At 47.7% G+C, this 17,366-nt stretch overlaps 1 protein-coding gene across 1 annotated transcript in view; it reads left to right on the top strand.

The window, feature by feature from the left end:
• Positions 1 to 11,437: 11,437 nt before the first annotated feature.
• AMPH (amphiphysin) overlaps positions 11,438 to 17,366 on the top strand; it is a 112,766-nt gene continuing 106,837 nt past the window's right edge. Inside the window, exon 1 of the mRNA XM_066628319.1 lies at positions 11,438 to 11,538. Within this exon, the coding sequence (XP_066484416.1) occupies positions 11,470 to 11,538 (69 nt within the window). The 5' untranslated portion in view covers positions 11,438 to 11,469. The remainder of the gene's footprint in view (positions 11,539 to 17,366) is intronic.

Here is a 17,366-nt window from a genome sequence, read left to right as displayed (position 1 = left end):
AGGTCTAAAGATCGTAGCACACGGCTCCCAGAAGTGACTGGTGATGACATCATTGCCAGTTACTTTTGGGTTTGGAGACCCAAAATGCCTCCACAAACAGCAGTAAAAGGGTCAGGGTTGGTGGGCTTTCCCCAGCATGTTGTTTTCACACAGTGAAGCTGTGCTGAGTCTCCAACCACTGTTTGAAGCAGTGAAGTGCAGTCTCCTACCATGGCAGCAAGCACTCCATGACACCCTGGCAAGTGCCTTGCGACACCCCAAGGTGTCAAGATTTGAGAATTGCTGCCCTATGGGGTTACTATTTCCTATACCAGCTCTGCCGTTGGCATAGTGTTATCCAGCAGTGGGCATGTCTATATTCTGAAAGAGGATTAGGATATGGTGTACACTGACTCTTATGTGTATAAGTACTCTTATGTGTATGTGTACACTGATATGGTGTACTCTTTCCCATCTCTCCCATGTCTTTCCCCAGCCTCTTTCCGATTTTGGCCCCTTTGTGGGCATATTTGCACCAGTGTCCAAGTCATGCTGGTGCAGCATTTTTTCAGTGTTGTGTCAGCATCTATGGTGCATCTGTTGATGGATGAATGTCTGTACCTGTCAGGCCATTGTTGCTTCAGTGCATCTCGAGAATCAGATTGGGCTGCACGTGACTGCCTGCAACATTTTTTTCTTCTTCAAAGAATTGCAACAGATGATGGAGAAGTTGTATGAGGGGAGAAAAAGGGCAAACAGTGTGACTGCTACTGAGTTAGGAGAAAATGGAAGGTGGAGGCTTCCTGGTATACAGAGGTATATTAATGCAAATGTACTGAGATAATTATCTTGGCGGTTAAATTGAAGAATGGTAGATGATGCTATTGAGATAGAATAGTCCTTTGCCTTGATTCCAATCAAAGATATGTTGTGTTCTAATAAGCAGAGCAGGTCCTTGTTGGATAAAAGAGAAAATCAGATTATGAATCTGTTTTTAGAAGTTTGGGTTACTTAAAAGATCTCCCCCACTGAAGATCTTTCAGCAGAGGCTTGACTAGCACCTGCTGAAGATGCTCTAGGACAGGGGTGGGCAAACTCTGGCCTTGGGGGCATTTGCAGCCCTTGGGACCCCCCCCCCCCAGTCCAGCCTGCAGGGTGCCCCCAGTTTCCAATGAGCCGCTGGCCTGTCAGAGACAGTTGGAAACCACACTGGCCCACAACTGCCGGTCATGACTATCAGACGCGAGCTGCAGGCCGAGTTAGAGCAAGGCCTTTTATAGCCTCCATGTGTTTTGTGGTTTTTCCTGGGCTTTTTTTAACCCCCTCCCCACTGCCTCTGAACAACTTACATCTCCATGTGTTTTTGGCTTGGTCTGTACGTTTTCACTGTGCAAGAGACATGTGATACACGGTTCATAGTTCTCATGTGGTTATACATGCATGTCTTATAGTTCTCATGTGTATTATAAATAAACTCAGTAAAATTCATTCATTCATATAAGTTCCATCTCTAATGTATTTGTTTATGTAAATTTATTCAAATTTGAAATGTAAATTAATTCTTTTTTGCGGCCCCCAGCACAGTGTCAGAGAAATGATGTGGCCTTCCTGCTAAAATGTTTGCCCACCCCTGTGCTAGGAGAATTTCCTGCTACAGGCAAGGGGTTGGACTAGATGATCTTGTAGTGCAGTTCCAATTCTATGAAAGCACAGCTCCACATTTTTCCCGCTCCCGTCTTCTACAATTAATGCTGAAGATTTCAATATATATGGGCAACTGGGTAATGTCTACGAGCCCAATTCTGTGGTCCACGCTGCGCCTCCGTGGCACAGACCACAGTGGCAAAAGTGCCATAAGGCATGTTTGTGGGGCTCACCACCGGGCTCCTGCTGGAGGTGGCTCAGCTCTGGCCGGCACTGAGCCACCACCCGGCGGGTGCCCGCATTCCGCAGCTCAGCGGTACTTGGCGGTGCTGGGCTGCGGAATGGGGAATGGGGTGGGGGCGGGGGCGGGGAGGCCAGCATGACGTGGGGAGGGGGGCGTGACCGGGGGCGGGCAGGAGGAGGATCTGTGAAGCTCCGCTCTGCAGGATCCTAGGCGCTCGTGGAGGCTGCGTGCCTTACACGAGCGCCTTTACTTTAGCTGCTCCCTTTGGGCGCTGCTGAAGAGAGTAGCCCCATTGGGGGGCTGCCTCCCTTACCCGGGGGAAGGGGACAAATGTCCCCTACTCCCGAGCTGCCTCCTGCTGTAGCGCAGGAGGCGCTGGATTCGGTGGCAGCCCTCGTGGTGCCGCCAAGCAGGGGCTCCCTGGGCAGCTCAGGATTGGGCTGCCCCTTTGGACTGGGCAGTAAATCTTGCAAAAATACAATTATAGACTATTATAACCAAATGGTGGATGGGACACTGTTGTCCTATGAATCAGTTGTTCAGCTGATGAGAGAGAGGCCAATATTATATCAGTATCTACAGTAGAAATGCACACACATATTGAAAAGAAAAGTGCTCATTAAAATAAAAGCTGAATTTGTGAATGTGATATTGAATATTCAGAAGAAACAACTACCAGCGGTTATATGAGATTTTAAGAAATATAGGAACTATTATATTGAATAAAGTCTAAGGAGAAATCTGAGGACCAAGAAAGGCGGTATAGAAATACCTGTATTATTGTTATTATTATGGTCAAAACACATCCAGTAAAATGGAGAAGAGATTTGCAGGAAGAGTTACAGAAGAATTTTGGAAATGTATTATCACTGAAGGGGCTAATTTTTCTGCATTTGTATATTGTCAGGAAGAAAATGATTTATTATCAGTGGTATCTAATGGCTTGGAAGATCTATAAAACATACTGTATAAGGTCTCCGATGGAGAATGCTGGAATTGCAAAAGAGTTCAGTGTGATTTCCTGGTGGGAATGTAAATGAGTGAAAGAATATTGGAAGGTAATGATAAACTCTATGCGAAAGATGTTGCAAACACAAATGCTAAGGGATCCCAAGTTATTTTTGTTAAATTATCCAGAATTTATACCAAAGGATTGGCAAGACCCAATATGATACTTAGTGACAGCTGCACAGATAATATACACAAAATACTAGAAAAGTTGCAAGATGCCATTTGAAGGTAAATAGTTATCAAAAAGCTGGGAGATAATTAAAGAGGTTAAGCTAATGCATAGCTGAGATCAGAAAAGATTTTAAAGAGGTATGTATTAATTGAAGACTAATGATGAACTATTTGAACCATGTAAAGAATATTCCTGAAAAGAGTGATTGCGATGCAATACCTGAGTATTTAAATTTAAGTGAAAATGACTGGTGATATTAAGGTAAATATAGGGATGAAGTTATAAAGAGATGATGGCTAGTACTAAACTGTATTATAAAAACTGGCAAGAGTGCTTTAAGATACCAAATGGATGGAAGGGGGAGAAACAAACCATGCAATCCTATGCATGCTTACTCAGAAATAAGTCTCATAATATAACTGTGTATGCAGTGATTCGCAAACTTTTTAGCACCAGAACCCACTTTTTAGAATGACAATCTGTCATAACCCACTGGAAGTTATGTCATGGCCATACATGATGTCATCAAGCAAATTAAAATAAATAAATTTTACTAGCCAAGGCAAGTTTGCTTACTCATGACTAAATGCGACTGTGTAACTTAAGGTGTAATCATAACTGTGCCCTGGGCTGCCATAAGTCCCTTGTGCCAGCCTTGTACCAGCCAGGGAGGGTCGCAAATGTACCGTAAAGTATGTCTGCAGCCCCAAAGAAATAAGCTGTGCCAGTGCACAGAGGTGCACTAGCCCAGAGAGGCCAGAACTAGCCTCCACAGTGGCAGCAGTAGGTGAGTTCGGCAGGCACAGGGGTCGGAGGGGGACGTGGGTAGGGCAGGGAGGAGGGAGGCATTCCGGGGCGGGGGGGGAGGCCTGTTGGTGGGCGTTCCTGAGGCGGGCAGTTAGGCGGGGAGCGGAGGGCAGGGCCAGGACCTGGCAGTTATGCCGGATCCTATCCCCGTTCCCAGGCAGCACGGCGCAGCTCAGGGCTGCGCCACTCTGCTCGGATATGCATCATCTCACCAGGTGGTGCAGATCTGAGTAGACCCACTGGGGCTGCTGCCACTTTACCCGAGGTAAGAGAAAAAGTTTCCACTTGCTGTGGGCTGAGCTGCAGTCAGCCCCAACCTTGCGCTGGATACAGCACAGGCCTGCCTGTTCCATCGCAAGTTAGGATTTTGCCATTAGTTTTGTTTTCCATAGGGCTCAATACATTCATCAGCTTGAAAGGAAGGGGCTTTTGGGGGGCTGGGTTCATCGGATTAGGACCATTCTAGTGGTGTTGGATTCATCTCAGCCTGCCCTTCACAATGGACAAAGCCAAGGCACGGTCGTCTACTCACTAATAAACGCATGATATAGCTCTGTTTCACATTCCATAGTGCTTCATGCATTTTCCTTCTCAGCTTTCTGCTTGTCGGTTTCAGCTTCATGACCTACCAACAACGAGGTCACAACCCACAATGTGGGTCATGACTCACTTTGAGAAATCTGGAAATAGGAATGTATATGTGTTGGTGGCTTTAATGTTTTAGTACCCAGTCTTATCCAAATTTCCAGTGCTGATGCAGCTGCAATGCTGCCACAACGTAAGGAAACAAACATTCCCTGACCTTGATGAGGCCTCTGTGGCTGCCCTCTATCAGAGGATGCAGCGCACACATCCTGTTGGCATGGCTGCATCGGTGCTGAATAGGATTGATAAGGGGTGTAACAGAACAGAGGGAGGGGAGCGACAGGGGCAGGGGCTGAGTGGATTGGGCCTAAGAGGGGGGCAGGATCAGTGGCAGCAGTGGCAACATATCCTATCACCCTTCCCGGCCCCGATCTGCTAACATGGGACGACATGAATCTATGCCAGCAATTTCACAGTTGTGGCTGCTGTGGTGTGGCTTACCATGGGGCAAGGGTTGCAGTTTTCCAACTCTCAGGGAGTTTCCAGATCGCAGTAAGTCCTTGCAGGGGAGGGGAGGGAGGTAGCGGAGGCGGGGGGAAGGCAGCAACTGGATCTACTCACCAGTCCCTGCAGCAGCTGTGGCGGGGGGCGGGTTTGCAGGGCTCCCCAGCCTTCTAAAAGTGAAAGTGGAGCAATTGCAATTGCTTCTGGTTTTGTGAAAGTGGAGTGTGATTGCTCCACTTGCGCTTTTGGGACGTTGGGGAGCCCTGCAGATGCTCGTGCAGGGCTCCCCACACCCCCGACAGGCTGCTGCAGGGACTGGTGCGTGTATTCTAGTCCCTGCAGCCCCCCTTAGCCACATGATCCTGGGGATCGCGTTGTTGCCTTCCCCCTGCCCCCATCCCTGAAGGGGGCAGAGGGCAGGGCTGTCAGGCTGGGGCGTTGCAATGCCCCAGTTTGAATAGCTCTGAGCAAGGGGTGACTGTCCCAGTACCTCAAGGAGATCTCCAGCATGCAAAATTCCCCCTCAAGGTGCAGGGCAAGCCACACTGGCACCACTGCATCAGCGTGGGGGCATTTGTGCTGGATTGGGCTGTTGGCCATTTTGAATTGTCTACTTCTTCACAATCTCAAGAAAAGGAGTTTTTAGACTTCATGTTCTTGGAGGATACAAGTCTCATTTTGTTCTAACCTCTCATACATTTCTGCCATGTCGACTCTGAAATGTGATGAGTTGTTTCACTCAATTCAGTATTATGCAGAGTCTCTCTCAAGGCTAATAAATGGTTCATAGCATCAGAATCTGCACATGATTGATGTTGCAGCAGAGCCATAAAAATCTATAATCTAATACCCTTACATATTATGGTAAAATATCAGGCTGCTTACAGCAGTGACTCACCCCAAGAGGGATACTTATCTGGCCTAAAGATATGAGCCTAAAGATATGATAAACAGCTCTCATCTGGTGTAACTGGGTTTGCTGTTGTGGTTAATTCAAAGTAGCATGACCTCATTAGACAAAATATGATGCAAACCCAATTGTAAAGCACAGACATAAAACTTCCCAAAATTATCATTCTCCATGAGTCGCTTGGGATGTGAAGCACCCGCCTCATTCAATACCCGTCGGATGGTTGTTTGCATCAACTCTTTAAAAATTCATCCCAGCCATCTGTTCATGCTGCACATGTTAATTGGATCCCCTTGCACCATTTGATACTCATTCTAGCCTCTTCTCCTTCCCCACCTCCTAGCCTCTGGCTCACATTCCCAGGTACCAAATAATATTTAGCCTTGTTTGTTGGAAGCACCCCCCAGCAGCACCTTGGACAGCTACTCTAGCAATTTCTGCAAAGATTTACAACAGTTCTACATTCCTGATATATATTAGCTTTCTACTTACTCAAGTCACCTCTGAGCATCATTCGTGTTTTCCTTTTTAATGGTAAAGAAGCCCAAACGTATTCAGCATCCAACTGGCTATAAAATAAAACCACTGTTGCAAGCAAAAAACAAACACACTTTGGCCGTGTTGTGTAAAAACTAGAGAGAGAGGTGTCTGAGTGTGAATTAGAATTCAGATCTCGGTATTGCCTCCTGATTGGAAGATTGGATACCCTGCCCTCACAGAACTGGTTCCTCCCTCAGTGGTTGTGGAGGGCCTCAATCATGTTCTTATTGGTTAAAGAAAGAATTTTGCTGGAGATTTTTTTCAGTTACAGGTCATATTCTCCCAGGATGAATATTGTGTCCAGATTGCTGTTTTACTGTGTCAACATGCAAATAGCACGGATTTATCTTAATAGATAAACCTTTTTGCAAAAAGAAAAACAGAGGAACAATACAGTGTTTAGATGGTGTTGACTTTTAAGTTTAACCAAGATCACTGTTGATAGAAAATGTGCAAACAGCCTTCTAAAATAAGACTAAAACATCATTATTAGATTAAACAGATAATTTTTTTTCCTGGAGAGAATGAGAAAAAGAGTGAGAAGAAAAAGATAGCTGTGAATGTTGGTTTCTATAGTGATGTTTACAGGGATGGCTTCTTAAGCTTATTTGAAAATAACTTTAAAATACAGTAGGAGGCATATCTCTTGTTTTGGCAACTGCTTTTGGAATTGTGCAAATATTTCTTCTTACACACATGAATCTGACCTCTTTTTTGTCCATCTGTTGGTCTACTTCAGAAGTTTGGTCTGCCTTTTTCTGAAAATTTAAGGAAAGATGGTATCAACAGTTTATATTTAAAATAAACTTTACGTTTCAGACATTTATACTATCCTCCTTTTGGCTTAAAACCAATCATCACAGCCACCTGATCCTGCCTGTTGCTTTGGCCCTGAGTCTATAATGGGGTGAACATTTCTTAACTGTGGAATAGGAACTGGTGTTCAACACCCCCCTCCATTAGTGAATGCATAGAGGAGCGAGAAATAAAATTGTGCTCATTCGCCACACACCCAGCAGGCACACTTCATGGCAGCTGCATGTTTCTCATGCATGAGAAAAGAGGTGCATAGAGCTCCTCCATGCTAGCTAGATCTTTTTGGGAATATTGTAATAAGCTTCATGCAGGGCTGCCCTTTAGAAGCTTTTGGAAGCTAGAACTGGCACAAAGTTTAGCAGTCATATTGCTGATGAGTATCTCCAGATTGGGGTATATAATTCTTGTCTTTGCTGCTTGGCTGCTTTGGGTCTGATATGGACAAAAGCAGGATATAATTTTTAAACAAATGAAAACCAAAAGAAATAAAAATCATTCACAAACTGCTGCATTGGCTTCTGGGTTGAATTCAAGGTGCTGTTTGTTGGCTTTAAAACCCCATGCAGTTTGATCCCTGGGAATCTCTAGTTCTACTTTCTGTCACGTGAGTATACCGACCTAAGGTGGACACTGTTCTTTGTGCAATCACATGCTAAGGCTTTATGTACATGCACATGGAATAGGGCCATCTCTGGGTGACTCTGGATTTGGAACTCTGCTACGGGGATTTCAGAATTCTCCCTCTCAGCTTTGAGGAGGATTTTAAATACACATCTGTTCTGCAGGTCCCTATGCAAATAAATTAATAAAATTCAACAAAGTCATGAGCTTAATTATTTCATTTTAATAGGTATGGTAATCTGTGGGCAAGTCTATATGAACAACCATTGTGCATACACACACATGACTCTTGTCAGTGCAGACTGTAATTTAAAAAGGGGCCATTGTTTAATTAAATGCACATTCTAACAGGCTCAGATGGGGGGGCAAAACAATTGTGTACAGGGATCCTGTGTAGTGGCCAGTGGCACAGTTTCGTATAACTCAGTGGGGGTGATGGTGAAAGGTACAAAGAGAGGATTTATTATAGTGACCCAAACCAAAAAGAAATTCAGAACTGGGGCCTCACTGAACGGGCTCACTAACACTTTAATCTAGACAGGGGAAAGCTATATCTACTAATGTACTCGCTAGTGACCCCTAGGAGGAGGGTATTGGAAGAAATGAGATAAGGGGAGGAAAGAGGAACTCCTTAGAAAGAGCAAGGGGCAGAGTGAGAAGGGGGAAAATGAGAGGGGTGAAGATTAGATGGGTTTCCCAGAGGGAAGGAGGTGAAGGTTTTGGCTGCAGGGAAAGAAGGGAAGAGAGAGTAGGGAGAAATTGGTAGTGAAGAAGGGAGACAGACTCCTACACTTCAGACTGTCATGGGAGATCTGCTTTCTGTAGCCAAACCAAGGGGTGAGCTTCTACGCAGGGTGGGGAAGCTAATTTCTCCTCTTGAATAGACACTTGTATCCCAAGTCTCTGGATGGAGCTTAACAGGAATGCTCAATGGAAAAGGTCTATTTTGGATATTTTCCAGCTCTCAGAGTCCTTAAGAGATCAGTTATAGGGGTATATCTTGGAGGAGTCCTGAGGCTGATCTCATGTCTCCACTGTAAAAATGGCAGGAAAACAGAACAATTCACTCACACGGGCACAACACAGAACTCACTAAAGAATACCACAAACACTAAATGCGTTGTCAATTTGACTGCAAAACCTCTCTGAGTAATAGAGAACATAAGAACATAAGAACAGCCCCACTGGATCAGGCCATAGGCCCAGCTTCCTGTATCTCACAGCGGCCCACCAAATGCCCCAGGGAGCACACCAGATAACAAGAGACCTCATTCTGGTGCCCTCCCTTGCATCTGGCATTCTGACATAGCCCATTTCTAAAATCAGGATGTGGTACATGTACATCATGGTTTGTAACCTGGATTTTTCCTCCAGAAACTTGTCCAATCCCCTTTTAAAGGCACCCAGGCCAGATGCCATCACCACATCCTGTGGCAAGGAGTTCCACAGACCAACCACACGCTGAGTAAAGAAACATTTTCTTTTGTCTGTCCTAACTCTCCCAACATTCCATTTTAATCCCTGGTTCTGGTGTTATGTGAGAGTGTAAAGAGCATCTCCCTATCCACTCTGTCCATCCCCTGCATAATTCTGTATGTCTCAATCATGTCCCCCCCTCAGGCGTCTCTTTTGTAGGCTGAAGAGGCCCAAACGCCATTGCCTTTCCTCATAAGGAAGGAGCCCCAGCCCCGTAATCATCTTAGTCACTCTCTTTTGCACCTTTTCCATTTCCACTATGTCTTTTTTGAGATGTGGCGACCAGAACTGAATACAATACTCCAGGTACCTCACCAAAACAGGGAGGGCTATGAAGCAAGCCTTTGTACGTAGTTTGGCAGTAGCCTTAATCATAAGGAGAAGCAGGGCAAGGAAGTCATTTTGCTTTCCTGAGGGAAGGGGCCTATTGAGAGGTAGCTCACAAAGGCTAGCTGACCAGCCTACACTGGCTCAGCCACTTCAGTTGCATTGGGGGGGGGGGAGAGGCTGGAAAGGAAAGACTGAATGGGGTGTTGGTGATGCTTGGTGCTGACTAGCAGTGTTCCTTGGATGTCAGCTGGAAGGGTGGGCTAATGCAGGCTATTGTTCTATAGACCAACAGCAAGGCAGGATAGCAGGTGAAGAACAAGAAACAAAGCAAAGAGCAAAAAAACACAAGGTTCTAGTGCTCAGGGTTTTCATGGACTTTCCCCTCACATAATACTGTCAGATCTTAGGTGGGGTGAACCAGTGGTGTAGCTAAGACATCTGGCACCCAGGGGCACAAAAATTTAACGCCACCCATACGACATCACTGTGCCCCTGCCAGGCCTCAGAGGGCCTTCTGGAGGCTTCCAACAGGCCATTTTTCATCGAAAACTGGAAGTGCCCTTTGGAGGCCTTCGGAAGGCATCTGCGGCCTGGAGGGGATGCAATGATTTTTAAAGTTACCATTGCCTAGACACCACCTCAGGCATGGTACCCAGGATCCTATACTCTCCCTCCAGTGCCCTATATCTATGCTGGTGGGGTGAACTAATTCAGGGCTCTTCTTTTGCAGGTTGAGGATCCTGGCTAAGCTTTGCCTTTGTCTTCCACATCCACAGCAGTTGAGGGTGTGGTGGCCAGTTTGGAAGTCTGTCTGGTCTTTCACAGGCCTCCTTGATTGGCCTTGAAACATGGGGTTGGACTCTGGTATTCTTCCTTTGTATTATTACATTTGTTTTCTCCAAAGTTAGGAACTCTTAGGCAGTGGTTGTGGTGACAAGGTATGAGATCAGCTTCTCCAGCAGGATTTGGTGCCAGGATGCTCCATTTGAATTTTGGAGCTGTGAAAATCCTGTATGAATTTAAGGACTAAACAAGTCACCACAAGCATCTAGAACAGGCTGAATTGCATTGCATCGATGGAAGGGGGCATTATTACCTGGCTTTAATTAAAAGTGTGGCCTTCTCAGCCCTTGGATCTGCAGCCTCTTGTCAACAGTCCAGCACATAATGTTACTAGTGTCGCCCATGCAGTACAGTAGCTTGGGAAGGGGGCAGGGTAAGCATTGCAGGTGCCACAATGCGCTGTGCAAGTGTCCGGTCCCACTCTCTCTGAGAGCTGTTCTGGGTGGTGACTGCAATATGCAGGCGCACTGCGGCACCTGCAATACTTACCGGGCTGCCCCTGTAGCTATGCTACAGGGTCCATGCACCATGTACACTTGCATAAATGCACGTCTCTTGCACAGGGAAATAAAACACTTGAAAATATTTGGAAAAAATATATATGAATTAAGGGAAAATAAAGTATTAACCGTGTTAACAGTCCAGATTTTCCTGTAGGTTTACCTGCCTGGATCATTAAAAAACAGGTGCACGACTGGCGTTCCACAGGTCTCTTTCCTAGCCAGCATGGTTAGGATCATCGCTCCTATGCACTGAATCCCAAGCAAGCGTGCACAGGAGCAGCGTCACGTGTGAACACGCCTCCCCCCTCCCATCTCTGCTGGAGCTGGCCCCGGTGGCTCTCCGGCTGCCCCTTTAAGGCCCCCCCTCCCCAGCTTGGTCCCTCCCCTCCTGCTCTGCGAGTCGGGCTCCGGCTTTCTCCCTCTCTCCGCAGCCGGGCTCCGTTTGGTGCGCCTCCTCGGCAGAATCCTGGATCAGGCAGGCGCCATGGCCGACATGAAGACCGGCATCTTTGCGAAGAACGTGCAGAAGAGGCTGAGCAGGGCGCAGGAGAAGGTGAGCCGGCAGGGCGCTGGGCTGGGCTGGGCTGGGCTGGGCGGGGAGCGGTGCCCCTCTCCAGGGGTGCGCCCAGGGGCTGCTGCGTGGAACTCACCCTTGGGATGCTGCAGGCGAGGGGCAGCCCTCCAATCGGCGGGGAAAAGCAGCAGCAGCAGCAGCGCCGAGCGCTTCAGCCCGGGCAAGGTGGCGGCCGTGTGGCTGCTCGACCCTGGCAGTGCTTCCTCCCCTCTCCAGCCGGTGCGATCGGAAGCCACCGAGTCCTTTCCCTGCCCCCTCCCATCCCCCTGACTTGCAGAAGGGGGGCCTGCGCACCGACCTGCGGTCTTGCAGTGGGGTTGGCATACCCAAGCCGAGCACCAGGAGAGCTTCTGGTGGGGGCAGGGCTGAGGAACCCCAACAGCAACCGGGGCTGAGACAGGCTACACCTGCCTGCTGTTCAGGTCTGGATGGGCTGTCTGGCGCCTGTCCTTCCTTCCCCAGAAGGTCAGGGGAATTGGAAGGCGTCAAGTCGAGCGTCTGGCTGAAGAGGGGGTGCATTTGGGGCACAGAGAGAGAGAGAGAGAGAGATTTATGGGAGGGGGGGGGACAATGAATCCCCTCCCAAAAATGTTCCTGCAAGTAGTTCCCTGTAGCGGTCTGGATGGTGGGTTTGCAGGGCACTTCTCTTCCTGATGGACGCATAAATAACTCCTGCAGAGTGGATTGCTTGGATGTGAAGCGGAGGGGCCTCTCCAAGGAGCTCTTGGCGAGTAATTACCCACAATAGTGTGTGGTGGTGTGTGTGCGTTTCAGTGTTTTTTCCTTTCTCTCTTGGCAAACAGCTGCCACCGCTGAGGTTATGTAATATCCCTTGTCCCATTTATTAGCTATCCTGGATGGAGTGCTTTTGGACAAAAGGATGCAGCAGCCCAACTTATTTTCTCCTCTTCTCCCACCAGGCCTCTGATCACGTTGTGTGGTTGGCCACCCCTACCCTGAGTTGTGCACAAGGGCGAGTGCTGCATTGTTGGTCTTGGCAAGCGACTGGCACAGGGCCTGGGTTTCATGCTGGGATCAGGCATCAGGGTTGGGGCCTTGGCCGGGGAAAAACAAAGACCTTGGTGCAGGCGGTCGTGTTATGGATCTGCTGGAACTACGCTGATAGATGGTGCTGACTGAAGGATTTTGGGGACCCTCAGACAGTGGACCCTGAAACTAGGATGTGCCAACTGGGAGCCCTCTTGGAGGACTGACATACTTGGGTGCTTCTTGCACAGCGAGAGTGGCCTTGGCTGTTCTTAGGGCCTTGGTGGATGCCTGATTTTAAAATCCTCTGGAGCTGGCCCCACTGGTAGAGTGAAAGGTTTCACCTTGCACGTTTCTGTAATGGGTTCTGAAAAGCCACTGTGTCTGATAACATTCAGGGCCTCCAAGATAACATTCAGGGCCTCAGGGCCATACCAGAGTCTTGGTATGCACTATTCAGTAAGGACGGGAAAATGCTCAGGGTGTATTGAAGGCCCCATGAGAGCCTTTCTGAGCTCTCTGCAGCGGGCTCACTTGTACTATACTTCCTCCTTCTTTCCCTCCCTCCCCTGCAGCCTTGATGACATTAAAGCAGCCATCAAAGCAACTTAAGCTACTTGGGAGCCTGCAATGCAAAAGGAGGATTGCATCTGCAGCCCTGAGCTATTTGCAGAAAGAAAGATTTGGTTCTCACTCTGCTCCACCTCGAGACTTGCACACTTTCCATACTGTAAGAGGATTGTATTTCTTTTAATAACCACCCAAGCTTGCCGTGAACTAACGTGGTCTTTCTCGCAGTGTTCGCTTGGAGAGCTGAGCAGTCATCTGATAAGAAGGGTCCTTTCTTGCCACCTTCTCTAAATCACTTCTGTCAGTAATCTATAATGGCCACCTTGTCACCCTTAGAGTGCTTTGTCGGGGCCTCATGCCAGCTCTTTCATGATTGGCAGTGAAGTATTAGGAAGTATATTTGCATTCCTGATCAATTAAAAATATTTGATAGAACACTGAAGGCCCATCATGTCGTGCTTCCCAGTGATTTAGAGGTGAATCGGACAGTTCTTTTTGGGGGTTTTAAAAAAATATTCAGGGAAGTAACAGATGGGGGGAAGATGGCTTGACTCAAAATGGCTGCATCTTGACTATCTATTTCAGCCATTTTCAGCCACTGCGCTATGGCACAAAACATTTGGTGTGCCGTGAATGGTGTCCCCAGATGTGTCATGGGAATTTGAGAGAGGGTCATTTATTACTAGGGCCATTGGGGGATGTGAGCCCCTCATTGGCAGCACAGTGTGCCTTGTCAGTTGTCAAAAAACTGATGGTGTGCCTTGACCATTCTAATGCCTTGCTAGTGGACCATGAGATGAAAAAGGTTAAAAATCACTGATCTGTTTTCTAGCCAAGTACTTGGCAATCATGTAGCTATTGGGTTCCCATTCTTTGCGATGTCTCCTGGGCAAACCTGATCCATAGAAATAGGGTTTGGTCAACACTTCGTATGCTAAGATGGTCCTACCATATTGTGTCCAAAAGCTGCTTATTAGTTGACTTTATGAAAAAAAAAAAAATATGGAACTTAAGTGTAATTTTGGATTTGTAGCCTGCTGTGTCTCAGAGTGGGTAACACTTACACAAATAGAAAAGACCCAGCCTGGTTGGTACATGTAGCAAAGTGAGATGGTAGAATGGACACCATCTCATTTCAAGTTACAGTAGAGGACTTATTTTCAAATGTTATCTTGTGTTATAAACTCCCTGCAGATAAACAAGTACAGTAGGTTAAGGGCTGGGTTGATACTTCTCTCTGTGTACTAGTTTTCTACTTGCAGAAGCTGGTTTTTCTTTTAATTTTCTTTGGGGCAGCAGTATTCAAAAATGTGATCTTCTCATGTACATTCTACTGTCTCACTTCTAACTTCATTCTGCTGCAAGTGTGGGCCCAGACACTTTCTTGTCCCAAGAGGAAAGAGCAGGATAGTTTCTTGTCTGCTGAAGAAAGCCCTTGATTGCCTAGAGATTTGATTCTGGAATATTGTATTGGCAACCTTCAGTCTCGAAAGACTATGGTATCGCGCTCTGAAAGGTGGTTCTGGCACAGCATCTAGTGTGGCTGAAAAGGCCAATCCGGGAGTAACAATCCCTTCCACACCGGGAGCAAGTGCAGTCTGTCCCTGGTCTGTCTCCCTGGCTATGGGCCTTCCTTCTTTGCCTCTTAGCCTCAGACTGTTGGCAAAGTGTCTCTTCAAACTGGGAAAGGCCATGCTGCACAGCCTGCCTCCAAGCGGGCCGCTCAGAGGCCAGGGTTTCCCACTTGTTGAGGTCCATCCCTAAGGCCTTCAGATCCCTCTTGCAGATGTCCTTGTATCGCAGCTGTGGTCTACCTGTAGGGCGCTTTCCTTGCACGAGTTCTCCATAGAGGAGATCCTTTGGGATCCGGCCATCATCCATTCTTACGACATGACCAAGCCAACGCAGGCGTCTCTGTTTCAGCAGTGAATACATGCTAGGGATTCCAGCACGTTCCAGGACTGTGTTGTTTGGAACTTTGTCCTGCCAGGTGATGCCGAGGATGCGTCGGAGGCAGCGCATGTGGAAAGCGCTCAGTTTCCTCTCCTGTTGTGAGCGAAGAGTCCATGACTCGCTGCAGTACAGAAGTGTACTCAGGACGCAAGCTCTGTAGACCTGGATCTTGGTATGTTCCGTCAGCTTCTTGTTGGACCAGACTCTCTTTGTGAGTCTGGAAAACGTGGTAGCTGCTTTACCGATGCGCTTGTTTAGCTCGGTATCGAGAGAAAGAGTGTCGGAGATCGTTGAGCCAAGGTACACAAAGTCATGGACAACCTCCAGTTCATGCTCAGAGATTGTAATGCAGGGAGGTGAGTCCACATCCTGAACCATGACCTGTGTTTTCTTCAGGCTGATTGTCAGTCCAAAATCTTGGCAGGCCTTGCTAAAACGATCCATGAGCTGCTGGAGATCTTTGGCAGAGTGGGTAGTGACAGCTGCATCGTCGGCAAAGAGGAAGTCACGCAGACATTTCAGCTGGACTTTGGATTTTGCTCTCAGTCTGGAGAGGTTGAAGAGCTTTCCGTCTGATCTGGTCCGGAGATAGATGCCTTCTGTTGCAGTTCCAAAGGCCTGCTTCAGCAGGACAGCGAAGAAAATCCCAAACAAGGTTGGTGCAAGAACACAGCCCTGCCTCACTCCGCTTCGGATGTCAAAAGGGTCTGATGTGGAGCCATCGAAGACAGCAGTGCCCTTCATGTCCTTGTGGAAAGATCTGATGATGCTGAGGAGCCTGGGTGGACATCCAATCTTGGGGAGAATCTTGAAGAGGCCGTCTCTGCTGACCAGGTCGAAAGCCTTTGTGAGATCTATGAAGGCTATAAAGAGTGGCTGTCGTTGTTCCCTGCATTTCTCCTGCAGTTGTCTAAGGGAGAATACCATATCAGTGGTGGACCTGTTGGCTCAGAATCCACACTGCGATTCTGGATAGACGCTCTCTGCAAGTACCTGGAGCCTCTTTAGTACAACTCGGGCAAACAGCTTTCCTACAACGCTAAGGAGAGAGATGCCACGGTAGTTGTTGCAGTCACCCCTGTCACCTTTGTTCTTGTACAGCGTGATGATGTTTGCATCCCTCATGTCTTGAGGTACTCCATCTTCTCTCCAGCAGAGACAGAGGATTTCATGCAGCTCAGTGACGATGATCTCTTTGCAGCATTTTAGGACTTCAGCAGGGATGCTGTCTTTTCCAGGTGCCTTGCCAAAGGCAAGGGAGTCCAGGGCCACGTGAAGTTCTTCTAGGGTTATTCTGGAATAATATTATTAATATTTTAAAAAATACGTATTTACTGCTTTTCAATAAAAGTTCACTGGGTAACATGGCAAAATAAATGGGAAGATGGGTTTGTTTCCTGTTGCAAAAGGAATGCCACCAAATAGCCATTGGGAGAGATTCTATGCCAGGGGGAACAGGGACATTTGGTTGCCGGATCTCATGAAGGACTTTGTAGATTTGGGAAAGTTGCCAAAGAGGGCTACAAAATGATCAGTGGACTGGAACACCTTATGAAGAAAGGCTACAGTATTTGGGGCTTTTTAACTTGCAAAGAGGGTGTCTGGCCTCGGATGCAGCCTCCTCTGTGTCCTGGGGGCATCAGCCACTGAAACAGCTGGTGGGTGGTTGAGCATACCTGACTGAGATCACATGGCTCAATGACTGCCTCGACTGGAATATGGAAGCATTCCTTGCTCCCGCAAGAATACGTTCTGGCCTCGGGCAACACTGCCAGCCAGCATCAACAAGGAGGTTGAGGAAGAGGGAAGGGGGGGAGGAAATGCCAGGGAGAGGACCATTCAAGCTGCCACTGTGAGCACACAGCATGGGAACTTTTGTAGCCACCTGGGGGTGGGAACAGGAAAACCTGACCAGGAAGGGATGGGGTGACCCAGGCATAAGACCACCCAGGCCTGTGAAGAAGAGCCCTACAAGTTTGTCTCCTGAGGACATTGCAGGGAGGACACTCCCCAGGGAGCCTCTGCAGCTGCACCATGCCCATTGCACCTAAGGTCTGATGGAGGAGGGCCCAATGTAGGGTAACTTCGTACCTATGTAATTTCTGAGATCCTGAGGACCCTGGTTTGTCCATGACTACTCCAATATCATGGACCGGCTACCTGGGGGGGGGGCAGGAACAGAGAGAGGAAAGCGAGGAGCAGCCCCTCCTCTCATGGAGCACCCTGACAAAGGACAATTAAGAGGGAACATGATTGGGACATAAAAATGATATCAAGAGTGGAGAGAGAGAAATTTT

This window comes from Tiliqua scincoides, chromosome 5 (genome assembly GCF_035046505.1).
Source record: "Tiliqua scincoides isolate rTilSci1 chromosome 5, rTilSci1.hap2, whole genome shotgun sequence".
In the NCBI taxonomy this organism is placed as follows: Eukaryota; Metazoa; Chordata; class Lepidosauria; order Squamata; family Scincidae; genus Tiliqua; species Tiliqua scincoides.
The sequence above is the reverse complement of the archived record's forward strand: the minus strand, read 5'-3'. Positions and strand labels throughout refer to the sequence as shown.